Source organism: Halictus rubicundus, chromosome 9 (genome assembly GCF_050948215.1).
Source record: "Halictus rubicundus isolate RS-2024b chromosome 9, iyHalRubi1_principal, whole genome shotgun sequence".
NCBI classification, from domain to species: Eukaryota; Metazoa; Arthropoda; class Insecta; order Hymenoptera; family Halictidae; genus Halictus; species Halictus rubicundus.
The window spans coordinates 5,649,321-5,665,014 of NC_135157.1; the positions used below are offsets into that span (position 1 = coordinate 5,649,321).

Genomic DNA, 15,694 nt, shown 5'->3' on the forward strand with positions numbered 1-15,694 from the left:
TAACTTCCATTATATCATAATTGAAGAACAATTGTACCGTTTTTAGACGGGAAATGAAATGAGTAAATACAGAGCTATGAAAATGGCGCGATTTTCTTGGAATCTATTCAAATCAGAAAGCCTTGCGCAATAGAAACGTCAAAAGAAACCAGAACAAAGAGATACACGAATGCAATTTTCATTTCATCGGAACAAACTCCATTCTGTTCGAAAATTTACGTCGTACCTGTATTACAAACCAGCTTGACGGGTAACGGTGAAATCTTAAGACCAATTTATTTAAAAAAGAAACTCGGTACTCTGAAACGAATGCGATATTCCATTTCTATGTAGACCTAAAGAACATTTAACATAAACTATCCCACAGAAGAAAATATCTTCGGGAATTTGTTTATTCAAAAGCCTAATATTTTTTTTAAGTGCATCGTATTCTACTCGTCATGAGGGTGAAAAGTGCAAGAGGAATAGATCAAAATTCAATCGTTCTGTTAAAAAAATATGGAAAAGTTTTTTTATTATGAACCTGATATTTACTTATATTATATTTTCATTACCCTGTCAGATGGAGTTTATGCAGCGTGTTATTGGTAAAGCCATTGGAATTAAGTGTCTGCATGTGAAATATATCAAAATTTAATATAAATAAAATCGGTTCGATAATAAAAACAATTTACCATAATTTTTTAAGAGAACGGTTGAGTTTTGACCAATGGTTCCTCTTGCACTTTTTATCTTTGTAACGAGTAGAATACAATGCACTGAAAAACTGGTTGACCTTTTGATCTTGAACTTCATGGTCAAGGTCAATTTTACGGCACGTCTTACATAAATGTCCACTAAACCGAGGGTTTAGAATCACGCTATCATAATTGGGACATACAGTGACACTCAATATTGGACTATATTACTTGAATTTTTTTTAAGTTAGAGCAATTGGTTCGCTATATAACGTGAAAAAAAGAGTTTGATTCATCTCAATGTTTGTTTTGTACATCTGTATCAATTATACATATTTTGAACATTTCATCTAAATCGGTCAACGTTGCAATGAGCTACGTTACTTTAACGATGAATTTAGGGGTGAAAGTCGCAAAATTTTGGCCTTCTCAGGGAATTTCGTCTTTATGTGATCATTTTGAAACATCTGTACCTCATTACAACGTTGACCGATTTTGATGAAATTCTCAGAATATGTATAATTCATACAGATCTACAAATCATACTTTCTGAATTTTTAATGTAAATCCACATTAAAAAGTTGCAAAATACAACTTTTAGTATTTTCTCTGTAATGTTGACCAATTGCAAATTTTGTAACACATTGTTTTTTTTTCACTTTATCCAGCAAACCAATTGTGCTAACTTCTTAAGAAAATCCACATAGTATGGTCCAATGTTAACAAAGCTATACGACTTTTAAAAGTCGAAAAGTCGAATATTAGTGGAAGTCACTGCATAATTTCTTTACACCGTGTACATATTAAGCAGCAGGACAGACGAAGTTTGAGGGAATCTTTTGGCGACGAAGAATGTCGTTTTATCATACTTGGATGTCCGCAATATTTACGGTTCGAAGTGACGAAAATCGTTTGAAGTGACTTATGCGAAATCCGCGAAGTTCGTCCCGCGTTCGGAACGAGAAAAATAACAGAGAGCCATCATCGCGGAATTTCTACGGTGGCTTCGACAGTGGTCAACCCTCGCGTTTCCGGTCGTGCTCGTTCACGACTGTCCGTAATTGTCGATCGAGCATTTTTTCCGTTGCTTTTCGCTCACCCCGAGCAGAATGCGCATCGACAGGCGCACCATCCAACGATCATGTGATTCGATTTTTTCACGGTAGACAGCCTCAGAGAACCCGCGGCCAAAGTCAATTAAGCCTTTTCGAAGGCTTCACACATATTTCTGGACCGTTTACCAGACCAGTTTTCAATTAAGAGCTTCTCCATTTCGATGGTATCGATGGTTACGCGGTCGTTGATCGAATCTCTAAGCAAGTTCCTTTGGTAAACTGAACTCCGAGAAGAAAGCCTTCAACATTCGCGGTTTTGTTCCTGGCGAGGAGGATCGCGAGTAACTGAGCTTCGGATATCTTTCCCTTCGTTTATTATACTTAAATTATAGAGGAAGCGTTGCGCTCATTGAAATTGCGGAGAACTAATTAAACTTGTATGGTTGGAATACCATTATAGCGGGTATCTTTCGTTGGAATTTTTAGTTTTGACAATAAGAAGTAATCACGAGGAAGAGAATCTGGTTAGAAGATACTATTCGCGACAGTGGAGATAGTTCTGGGACTTTTATCGGCTACATATTTGGGACATATATCGAGTATGGATGGTATACTCGCTGGTTGTGTTAATATCAATCCCGTTATTTTCCAGACAGATTGTGTAAATGTCATAGCTTCGCCGAATATTGTTACAAAAATATAATTTTATAATCTGATATTTTAACAAATTTTTAAAAATTTCACATTAAGGCATTACCCACGTTTTATGGAAACATATACAGTAAAACCTCGCTAGTTGCAATCTCGTTTATCGCTACGGATCACTATGATACCTCCCTCGTTGCACAAACTCGATTGTCGCACGCATATTCGGTCCCGTTTCGTGCAACGAACGATTTCATACTGTACTCCTCTCGCTATACCTCTCGCGTCGTCCCACCGTATTTGCGGCAAGGACCGATATTTCATTTCAGCAGTCGAGCACAGAGAGGGTGAAAGAACCATGCTCGAGGACAGAGTGCAGGTACACAATGGCGATGACAGTGGCCGCAATAGAAACACCGAGAACGGAGTTTCATCGCGACTGGTGGGTGCCTCCGAGGGGTTCGCTTGTCGAAATTGAATCACACGCTCGGCCGTACACGACATTATCAACTCATATTATTCTCGTCTCGGTACTAATAATGCGATTAAACGGATTACGCGAGACGCTCTCCCAGAAGTTTCGAGTTTAATCTACAAGCCGACCAGGCCGGACGGCATCCGAGAGTTTCGCTGGCTTATCGCAACGCTCGTCTTTCGGGATATATTTCGTTATCTCGTAGCTGACGCGGGGAAAAAGTTCTCCGCGAGATTATCCGATGAAACTGGCTGGTCTTCCGTGTCGAAGTTGACGGCGTGATTTCGACGGTTCCGAGAGTCAAGAAGGACGACAATGCGCCCTTTCAGGCGAGGCAATGGCGTGCGCGTCGCATCGTGCTAATTTTGTGGTTCTAATAATATTTGATTATATTAAGAGTGACAAACTTCGAGAGACAACAACAGAAGAGAGATCGGTATGTGTATCGGGTGTGCAAATCATTTCGTTGCCTTTCTATTCAATCGGTCGTCACTTCAGTTTAAATTATAATAAATTTACAACGAAAACGACCACTACTCTTGTTTTTGTAAATTCGACTACTTCGATGAACATGAAACTATTTTTTTATTATTATTATACGAGTAAGTGAATACTTTAAGCTTATGAAACGTATATTTAAATAAATATTTCACATTTTCATTTTATTATAAATACCTAGCGTACACCCTTTTACTAGTGAACCATTCAATTATCAACATTTGAATATCAACTTGATATTGGAAATTTAGTGTTTAGTGAATACTATTTGGATCCACTGTATTTCGTTATCCCGAGGCTGGCGCGGGGAAAAAGTTCTCCGCGAGATTATCCGATAAAACTGGCTGCTCTTCCGTGTCGAAGTTGCCGCGATTTCGACTGTTTCAAGTGACAGGAAGGATGACAATGCGTCTTTTCAGACGAGACAATCGCGGCCGGATCGTATCGTGTTAATCAATGCGGCAAGAATTAGTTTGGCGCCTGCTGTGCATCTCTCGCTGCCCCCGCGTCGCGAGAACGGAGACAATAACCACAAATCCCACGGAAATCGTAGCTACCGGCAGAACTGTGTCCCATGTCGTCTTCGATACAGCGCAATTGTGTCGCGCGTATTTTCCGTGGGAATATACCAATTACACTGATACCTCATTATGGATTTGATTGCGTTCGGATGACTTTATTTGCTCGGCGCACGAACACCGACACACATGCCACGTATAAACATGGCCATTTAATCTTTCTTGAGGCTATGTATGGATCCCCGGCCGTGCACTCTAGGGATTTAATGTTTAGCTGTTTTACATTTCGACAAATTGTTGACAGCGAATTATGCGATCCAGGTGGAACTGGCCGTGCTTTAACTCTTTGGGGCTAGGTGGGTTAAAAACTATCCCACCTTTTGCTTAGCTTTTTATGCATGGTGGGATATATTTTAACTCACCTCGAAAAGTTGAAGTTACTCATAGTCATACAGTTTAACATTTTATTTAAAGTTTTTCAATCACCAATGGTAAATACGTAAAAAAAATGTATGCAAATCAAAACGCATCAGTAAGTTGTGTGTGCTGCTGTGATTAAGGTTGGCGCATTGTGTGACGCAGTGAATTCGCAAAATTCTGTGCAACTCAGGTTTTTATTTTTTTTTAAATCGTGTTCCTCAAAGAGTTAAATCGTTGCTTCAGAAAGAGCATTGTTTTGATCAATGTTATTTCGTTCAACGAGGTATGGATTTGGAGGTTTTGTGAATTTGTAAATGTTTGTCAAATAATACTAGGAAGTGAATCTACATGAGCAAATAAGTCGGAAAGAAAGTGAGTGATGCTTTTTTTAAGGCTTCGTTTTCGAGAAAAATGCAGGCATACGCAGGAAGTAGAATTGGTTGGTGATGATCAGACGCGTCAGACGATTTCTATCTAATAGCGTACGTATTTCAAGTATACGTCAAACGAAAAAAGTATTATTTCGATTTTCGATTTATTTTTACATGTAGAATCATCCTCTGCCCGGTTGTACCACCAGTTAGATGACACAAAATAGTTAGGTGACAAAAAGCATCGATGATCATCAAAGCTTCGGAAAACACGATCTTGTAGAGTAAATCTTTTTCACCGAGATATTTAACAATTCAACTATCACGTCAGTCGTATATTCCTGACACTATGTTGTAATTAATCTTGAAAATAATTTTTGCAATTTATTTGAATGATATCTATGGAGGAATATAAATTCAATCGTGTCATTTTAAAAGCAATAAATATCAGTTTCTTTTAGTGCTCCGTGTATTTAATATTAAAATTTTATGGTGTGTTTTCAGGATTAATCTTTACGGGGCCGGGTACGCCACTATAGCGGCCAGGGACAAACTTGAGAATTTTGGGTAACATGTTAATAATAAATTTTTCCTAAAGAAAATTTAAGTTTTCAATGGGCAAATAACGGCCCTCTGTAGGCTAGGAGACGGAGAATTTTTGAGTTCCGGTTCTAGGTCAATCCTCGACATATGGTAATCACTTGCAAGGCTTCGCTAAATATTGTATTAATTATGCAAACATGAATAATCGCATATTACATATCGGTCGTCGACCACCGACACTATGTAAACGGTACTGTGTCGGTCACCGATGACTGATGCAGCGGTGAACATATTCCACCTGTTAAACTGGTGATTTCTCGACCACGAATTCCTACATGGTCAGTAACAAACGGTAATAATTGCAACATTTATGCATTTTTAACAAAATTAGGTCTTTAGGCTATTTAAAAGAATTTGAGAACATCAATGTATTATTCTTAATTTATTAAAATTATTAAAGACGGAAAGAAATTTCCGCTGCACTTGATACACAGGATTCATATTTTGCAATAAAGAGTCGCGGTTTAAAATTGCTAACTGCAATTTGAAACATTAGGAAGATTGAAAGTATCAGAGCTAAAAAAGTTATTAATGAAAAATGAAACAAATTTCTAAGAGTCTCCTGGTTTTTGCAACAACCGCAGAAAATGATTATTTTGCACAAAGATCAAGAGTACAGTAATTCAACAATTATTTAATTCGCAATGTTACGTGTATCGAGATATAATTTACTGTCTGACGCTTTAAACAAACAGATAAGAAAATTATGGAGTCAAGATAACGAAGACAATACTCACGTCACTCCTAATTAACAAGTCACATAAAACTCTTAACTACACCAAGACCCCCAAAGTTGAGAAGATGTTGCTTCGTAATGGTGAATTCGTATAATGGAATAAATTCTGGAGCTACCCGGGAAAAGTTTTATTGACTTGACTTATGAATAACTGCCGTTTGTTTCACGTTATCTCCATTCCTACCAAAAATGATAATTGATAGTTACCTATGTATCGCTTGTTCCTATTAACACTCCGACTGTCACGAGAGTCGTATACATATGTCTGACACTATTTCTTTTTGTATCAATCTCGGAAATCAATTTTTATTTCAATACAATTAGTGAACCAAACTTTGTTAGGATCTATAAGAAATAAAAAAAATTGTTTATTTGCTATTCTTATATAATTATATTATTTCGACGTTCTGTGACTTGTATGGATGATGAATTATGGGCAATTGAAGGAATGAAGGTGCACTTGATCAATCTCGGGAATTTTCATATGTGCGAATGCAGAATTCTGGGAAAATCTCAGTTTAAAACGATCTGCGGTACGTTAATTTCCGGTGTTCTGAGACCTTCGTATCCTTCGCATATTTATCGAGATTCCGCGAATGCTTGCGATGTTCGAAATCCCCTCTAGAAAAGACGATCTCATACTCGAGATCACATGATCGTGTGGAATCATTTATCAGGAACTATCCTCGATATAGCAGTTAAAAGACAAATATTAATAGGTTCACTATTCGCGTCAAACAAATTTTACAATCATTATATTTTTGTACAAATTTTTGCGCATAATTTCCAGATCATTTTAAAATGAAAGTTATTAGTACACACTATCTGAACAATTTAAAACTCACCTAGTTTCACGTATAATATCTGTCAGATTTTGAATTAATGAATTTACATTGCAATAAAGCATGAGTTACTTCTCATTCATCATTAATAAGTAGATATCAATGTAACATCCAATATAAAATGAAGAATAAGAATAAATTGGAATTGAAAACGCTACAGACAATAATTTTGGTATTCTCTTGGATAATGAAATTGAAGGTTTTATGTTTGTGCACAATTCCACGTGCAGACCACAATAAAATGAAAGTAGATGTAATTTATAAACACATCATACCGTTAAAAAAGAAATATATTATTTTCCGTAGATAAAAAATAATTAAAGCTTCCAATATTTGCTGTACTAGTGTATTAGCGCTGCGCACAATATTTCTTATTTTAAAGCTACACTCTCCAATAGAACGAACGCCATATTTAAACTCTGTTAAACTCGGCTTAACTCTGCCGAGGTCGCAGCTGATCTGACAGACACATACAAAATCGTTTTACAAGTATTTGCGAACAGACACATCGTGCAACTAGCCCACAAACAGCATCTGATATACGATACGGTAAATCTCTGTATGCTGTATCGGAAACACTAACAGCGGACACGTACACAAATATACTGGCTACGAGCGAAACAAGAAACGAGTGCATTCGCTATGCATTTAAAATTCTATTTTATCCTCTGCGTTAAATTGTCCACTTTTTTATCACGTCGTGCTTTTTAGTTCACTTTACCATCAAAGAATATTTACGATCACTCGCAGGAGAACATATGCGCCAGTCAATATTTTTAATACTTGGGGAGGCAATTTTGAAGATATTCATTTGTTAGTTATGGTAATCTCTGCGGAGATCATAATGCTTTCATGTTCGCGTCACAGAAAATATTGAAACGATAAATAAACATTCTTTCCAATCTTCTAACTTTCCAAAGCACCCTTTCCAATTTTCGAGGAGAATCAAGACTTCATAGAAAAATAATTGCTAGAGCTTAATCAGAGATTTCAGACTTTCACGACCCGACGTCGAACAGTTTCTACTGTTGAGACTTTCAGCTGTGAAACGTTTTGGAATTGTTTTCCTCGCGTTTCGCAGTATTAGTGTGCCTTCCGATTTCCGATGAAGCTGGCTGCAATGCTTGCGAAACTTTCGGAAAACAATTCGAAGTATTGGTCCGCCTATGTCGCGAGCGTGAAACGTTTCATTCAAATTTGAAATGTAAATGAAACGGGGAACGGTCGGTTGAGAAAATTGTGAAATCTAGGAAATCGCGTGGAGAAACAGCGAACCGATGATCGAAGTAACACGCGCCGCATTGAGGCGGCACAAAAACACACCCCTCCGGGGGGGGGGAAGGGGGGAGTTTAATCCTGACAGCAGTCACGTGAAAATAATTACACCCCGGAGCTGCGTGACTCGTTCAGCGCGCAATAAATCAGCGCACGCAACGGGTGGGCTTAAACGGTGACGCAGTTGCGAACGCAGCAATACAGAAAATTCGCGGCGACGTAACCGCCGATTCTTGCCCAGCATCCTGAGCCCTGTCACTCTTCCATTTACACGCGTACAACAGTTCACGTTCTCGAGACGACGCAACAGCGATAAGTCGGAATACTGGGACTAAAAAGAAATTGTTTCAGAAAGTTTTAACCCTTTGCACTCGAAGCTGTCCTACATTTTTTTTTATATAACACAAATTTATGTTTATATAATTTCAATTATATAACAAATACTGCGATGCTCTCTCCTTGACTTACAAAATTGTACTGTGTCGGCCACCGTCGCGGTTTGGATGCATTTGCCATGAAACAGTATTATCAACCAGGCACGCGCGTAACTTGATAGCGTCTCATTCAATAAGGCGGCTCAGTTTTTTTAACTCAAAAGTTGGCCATGCCACATTCAGAATAGCCTTTCTTTTATACTGATTGTTTAGGTTTAGAAGTGTAAATACCATATTATCTTGTGCGGTCAAATTGACCGGCTGCGATAGGTAGGACAGGCTACAAATATTTCTTGGAAAAAATAATAAAACGATAAATAAATACTGAAAAATACATTGTACACATACTTTAAGAAAAGTCGTTGTGAAAATGTTGTATGTACGAAGTTGTACGCAGAAGTTTGAAAAGGTCAATTTGACCGGCCGCGGTTGGTTTAGTGTTAATAATGTAAAAAATATTTTGAATAATGATACAGCAGTTTTTAGTGACGCCTTATAGTCGCCATTCGAGTGCTAAGGGTTAATTGTTGTGTCATTTGATTCATTAATATGTACTACGCGTGTCAGATAAGTTTCTTTTCGATTGAATTTCATTTATGACTAAGAAAACTCAAATAATTGAATATTATCTATGTGATTTTAAAGTAAGCGTCAATATTTTTATATTTTTTCCAGTATACAAAAAGCATACACGACAATCATATTGATTGACATTAAAATAAACTTCATTTAAAAGTAAAATTAGAAACAGGAGTTGAAGATAGTACCATACAGATCAGTTTCATAAAAATGTTATACTCCGTATATATCCACTATACGAAGTATACCCCGCGGCAGTGGGGATAGTTCTGGGACTTTTATCGGCTAAATATTTTGGACATATATCGAGTAAAGACTGTACTAATAAACTTGCAAGTTAGAATATAACCTACTTCTTATATCTAAATGTTTCCTAACATTGTTATTGTAAAATCGGACGTTTCGCATGCAACAGTCTAATAAAACGAAGCATCGAAACATAGCTTTTTTGGAAAAATACAGAGTATTTCTGAAATTGTGATAGAAGCGGCCGGGCGGCGATTGTACATGCAAAAATAAATCGAAAAGAAGAAATAACATTTTACTCTATTGAAGCCTCGTTTTCGAGGAAAACGAGTTTGAAAATTCGTCGATTTCGCGTGCTCTAGCATTTGCAGGAAGTAGAACCGGTAGGCCATGATCAGACACATCAGCCTGCCCAATAGCACGCGTAATCGCTGAATTTTCAAACTCGATTTATTCGAAAACGAGGCGACAACCGAAAACATGTTATTCCCTTTTTTCAACTTGTTTCTACATGTAGAATCACCACAGGGCTGCTTGTACTACTAGTAGTAATTTCTACGATTTCGGAGACACACTGTATACATGCGCAGCAGAAATATATAACCATCTTGATTCTTAACAAATTAGAGTGGGTGATCAAATTATTACAGCCACTTGCACAAATTGACATGCATGAAGCCTTGTATACATAAACCCTTTGTCATGCAATTTCACTCGAAAGTTTTAGATTAAAACATACTATTTTATTTTGTCCAACGCTATAAGCATCGGTGAGAAATAAAATAATTTATATTTATGCTTCAAAATCAATGTAAAATAGTTGGGTTGCTATTAGATATGTTAATTTATGATTGGACACGTCATGGTCTTCCGGCGCCAAACTTGATTATTTTTTAGACGTCATTTTAAGGTACAGGATTAATCCCCCGACGGTAGGGTCTTGGTCTATCTTGATCCGGAATATAAAATTCGTCATTAATTTATTCAATTCAGGTTAGCTTGCTTAATTATAGCTTTAAAGAAGATCCGCTGTGCAAGTGTTAGCAAAATGATCGATCTCAAATCTTTTATTTTACGATTATTGAAATTATGAGGACACTTTCGTGGCAGATGCTCGAATAAATCTTTTTTTTTAATTCAGGTATATGTTGGGATAACAATTGTGGAAACGCCAAATAAGTACAATCTTGTCATTTCTATTAGGTTGTTCCAAAAGTAAGTTTCGTTTCCGACTAATATGCACACGCTGCAAATACGAAGTGGTTCTTTAAGAAAGCAAATTGTATGGTTAAGTAAGAGGACGCTCAGAAAATAATAAAATATTAACGAACGGATGACCGCGTTTTGTTTATATATGCCCGTGTTATTTAGCAGTATTTAAACATACAACACGCCTAAAGTAAGGCAACATGTATCAGTTACTTTTAAGGTGTGATACGTTTAGTGTTAAAACAATTAATTTTTAACTCCCAGTTACACTGGATGTTTTTTCGTTTCCTCGTGAAATGTTTACGTTCAGAAATCGAAAACACTGCATGCAACATTATCCGTCACATTGGAAATAAATATATTCTACACACTTTGGCTCTAACAATTTGATCATTCACTGTATTTCCATAACTTTATTAGACCGTGTAATATTATATATTTCATTTCAAATCGGATGGAATTTCATTATTCAAATGGTGTTTCAATTCAATATGAAAGCGCTATATGTCACTTTTGTATTATTTACAAGTTTATACAATTCTCCCGTTGATTACTTCTCTGGAGGCATTTAACTTCTTAGCATTCAAACAAAAATCATTTAAACGATACTAGTACAAATGATCGAAAATCTGGCATTTTCTATTATATCTATTGATGTAGTCGTATATTGTTATTGAAATGAAGAACGATTGTCTCCCAGTAAATAAATGACTATAGTTTCTTTAACGCAGCATCTAATTTTACAGCCCCTAAATAACACAAATTTCAAGACCCACTTTACATAATTTTTGCTCTAACATAGTGTGAATTACAACAAAATAAAAAATAACTTTTTCCTTGCTATAGACTATTTTCTCGATACTCAAAAGACATGTAGACACATACAATTAAAATTATCCATGAACAATAGAAGAATATAAAATCACAAATTATTAGAAACCACGAGAAAACACAGAAGCAAGTAAGAAACACACAAGCCACATACAGGATTAAACAAAAATAAATTAAAATAATCGACGAACAAAAGATTGAATCACAAATTATTACGAGGTATAAGAAAACACAGTGCCAAGTGTCACATACAGGGTTAAACAGAAATGAATTAAAATAATCCACGAGACAACAGTAAAAGATGAAATCATAAGTTACTAGAAAATATAAGAAAACACAGGATCAGGATCCGAGATAAAGGTTAAAATAGAAATGAATTAAAATGATCCATAAACCAATAACGAAAGATGAAGTCACAATATATTAGATGAGGGATTAAATCGAAATAAATTAAAGTAACTACCTAAATATAAGGAAAACAGCACAGAGTAAAGATGCCGGTCAGAAAATGTGTTAACTTGAAGAATGCCCCGTTCGTATCCGCATTCAGCTGTCCCGTTTACAGTCCCCTGTGGCGAGAGCCTCAGTTTACGCTACATCAGAGCAGGGACCGAGTCCGGCCGAGGAGGCAGTGCCCGCGTAAAAGCAGCGAGTGTCGGAATAGCCGTAGCAACACTCACCCTCATGGTCGAAGCCTCACATGGTTCACCCGTTGCTGAAAAACACCTTCAACCCGCGTTGGTTCACGGAGCAGGAATCTATCACCCATCCGCCATCCCTGGTCTTCTTTGTGTTCCCTTCACCGAAAGTCGTAGAACCGTTTCGACACTCTCAATAACACTCTGTTCTCAACCTTTCACTTTCAAACAATTGCACAGATAATCCCCTCCCTCGGGGGAAAGAAAAACGAAAACTCAACAAAACGAAAAGAAAACAAAAAGAAAAAAATAGTCACTGAACGGTGTTCACGAATTCGGTGAACTCAACTGCGATGGTAGGAGGTCCTTCGATTTTTGGACTTTCCAGGTGACGAGATGGACTCGTGGAATTAGTTGGAAAAGCTCGGCGAACGAGAAAGCGTGACCGCGAAAAGCTCCGGACAATGCGAGGATGCGAGGTCGTGGCCCGGCAGCCGGCGACTGGCTGCTGCTAGAAAGCTCGCAAGCTCCAACCAGTCGGCCTGGCTAGGCGCAAGCTCCCTACCTCGGCCTCGAAAACTCCTCCCGCGTGTGAACCCTTCTCCCGTTGCCCCTGAATTTCTTCGGCGTGTCACTGCGAAAAAATGTTGCGCGATACGTACGCCGCTGCTCCTGACTCCCACTGTCACTCGGCCGCGTTGACAATGCGCTCTTTTTTTTTTTTGCCACGCACGCCCCCGAACACGCCGCTTTCTTGTTCAGCGCGGCTTCCGAGAGCCCGGTTCACGTGTTCGCGTGTTCACGCGTTCGGCGAGTGGATTCGAAGCTCCGTGGTCGATTTACCCGTACGCGTGAACGAAATTGAGAAAACAATAGGTTTTGGGTTCGCCGAGACTAATTATTAGTCTTGCTAGCATTTTTTTTCTTGAACAGTTGTAACCTCCGATGAGAGGTTATTCTGCAGTCTGTATTACATACATAATATTACAATAATAACCTTATACTAATGTGAAGGTAACGCAATAGATACATATCAGTTGAAGTCGCTTAATTGGTCATGGACGTGATGGTGACATTATATACATAATCCACAATCTTTCAGGAAGGAGCACAAAATCTTACATAGTGTGTTTGTAGGTCTGTGGAGTAGTACATTGCACGACATGGGAAGAAAACAACCCTGTGATCACAGGTTATACAGGGTGGTTGGTAACTGGTGGTACACGCGGAAAGGGGGTGATTCTACGCGAAAAAAGAAGTCGAAAATATAGAATAAAATGTTTTCATCCGAAGCTTCGCTTTCGAGAACATTGAGTTTGAAAATGCAGCCAATGCGCGTGTTATTCGATAGGAATTGTCTGCTGCGTCTGATCACGACCTACCAATTCTACTTCCTGCACATACTAAAGCACGCGAACCCGACGGATCTTTAAATTCGATTTTCTCGAAAACAAAACCTCAAACGAAAAATTTTTATTCTATATTTTCGACTTCTTTTTTCGCGTAGAATTACCCCCTTTCCGCTTGTACCACCAGTTACCAACCACCCTGTATATAAATTTCAATCTGTGCGTGTCATATAGAGGACATTGCCATAAGACGTGATCAATATCCTGTGTCTCATGACCACATGAACAGCCGGGGTTATTCACCACATTGATTTCAGCTAGAGAGAAGTTAAGACTATAATGACCAGATCTAATTCTGTCAATGGTCACAATGATTTCTCGAGATAAATTTTTCCCGGTGTACCAGGGTTTCCTTCTTTCGTCGTGAAAATGTTCAAAGTAGTTTCTGCCCTTGAATCGGCCTTCAGTAACTATATATTCATTGGTGTTATTGAAAGCATGTGATTTAGAGATTTCCCTTAAATCAGTATACGGTATTTTGAGAGAGCAATCCGGATCAGCACTGTTCCTGGCAATATTGGCTAATTCATCAGCATTTTCATTACCATAAATACCGAGATGGGATGGAATCCAGTAAAATTGAATTTTGTTGGAATCAGGATATTTTGTGCGGTGTTCATACATTTTATTCTTGATAGAGAGTATGTAAGGGTTAAGGCTGATATTAGTGGAGGGATATCTAAGGGATGTCAGACAACTTAAGGAATCAGAAAATATAATAAAACGTTGATCTTTGTTATTAAGGGCAACGTCCACAGCGTCCATAAGTGCGATACATTCAGCTGTAAATATGGATGCATTTCTATTTATACTTCTCACTACTGATAAATTCAGATTGTGACATACGAAGGCTGTTCCAACCACTGTGGTGTCCTTACTTTTACTACCATCTGTGAATATGGAGAGTGCACCCTTTTCTAGTAAGAACTGATCAATCAAGAGGTTAGGATTCCTGGATTCAGCCACGGTCCGACCAAAATCAATATCAATGTGGATTTCATTAAGTAGGGCGGAATAATTATAATTATATACATTGTAACAGTTAGAAGAATGTACACAATAGACTAAGTTGTCTTGATCTTTTAGACATCGAAGCAACAATCGATTACTAAGTTTAAGTTTTCAGTTACGGGTGTATATAATTTTTCTAATCCTAGTAATAGTGTTATAAATTAATAGTCCTGCGTTAGAATGGATTTTACAAAGATAGTTATTACACAGGAATTTGGAGCGCTCTTGTATGAGCGTTGCTAGCATTTAAGTTACCGTGATTTCTGGTTAGTTTTATACTTTCGAACACTTTCTGAACGAGAATGTTTTAACTCACACACGTCCCTCATTTTCGCCATTTATCGTGTACCTGGTGTGTCGAATTGACGCAATGGTAAAACATCAAATTAAATGAAACGATAAATAATTAACTTTGCTGATTTTTTGGTTAAGAATAAAGTAATAAATATTGATACAATATGTTGCTCGCGTTTTCACATTTCTTGACTTGAAAGGAATACGTAAAGCTTCTTCTTCTCTTTTGCAAGTTCACACCAACTTTTGATATTCACAGCTATACAGTGTTTTCTCGATATATGTTCACGACCCGGGTCTACCCAGGGACATATATCGGCTAGAAAATATTATGCTTTGGTACACTGCCGGATGTAGAAAAGGACATCGAAGCTCGAGTGGCCTCGGTTGCTGAGGTGTGCAAACATAATACGGGTTGTGTGTATCGGTGTGAGACCACTACTAATCCAAATTCAAAACTTTCATCGTTAATTACATAAGTAAATATAATCGTAATTATATCATACTTGATATCATTTCCATTAGAAAAATACGTACCACGAATATGTTGGTGAAAGTCTCATAAAAAATAATGAAAAATAAAGAAGTTTTATTTTTGGATTAGTAGTGGTCTCCTGGTCTCACACCAATATATCCGATACGTATTATGTTTACACTCCTCGGCGACCGAGGTCAATCGAGCTTTACCCTCACGGGGTATACCTTTATCGGCTAGATATTTGGGACATGTATCGAGTAAAGACTGCACGTGTCTAACTGTATTCCGAATAACTCGATGAAATGTCCAAAAAGAGAAAAGCAGCAGTAGTAAAGCCAAACCTTTGCAATTGTATTGTACATATGATGTGATGTATGCACTCGTTAAATGCCGAATGAAACAACTCCATCTCGACTACCAGTAATTTAAATTCGCTGTTTACAAAATGGG

The 15,694-nt window shown here is 37.7% G+C and overlaps 1 protein-coding gene across 1 annotated transcript in view; it reads right to left on the minus strand.

Annotated features, from left to right (window-relative positions):
- LOC143357087 (dipeptidase 1) overlaps window positions 1-12,511 on the minus strand; it is a 233,220-nt gene extending 220,709 nt beyond the window's left edge. Inside the window, exon 1 of the mRNA XM_076793302.1 lies at window positions 12,095-12,511. Coding sequence (XP_076649417.1) covers window positions 12,095-12,100 — 6 coding nt within the window. The 5' untranslated portion in view covers window positions 12,101-12,511. The remainder of the gene's footprint in view (window positions 1-12,094) is intronic.
- Between the last annotated feature and the right edge of the window lie 3,183 nt (window positions 12,512-15,694).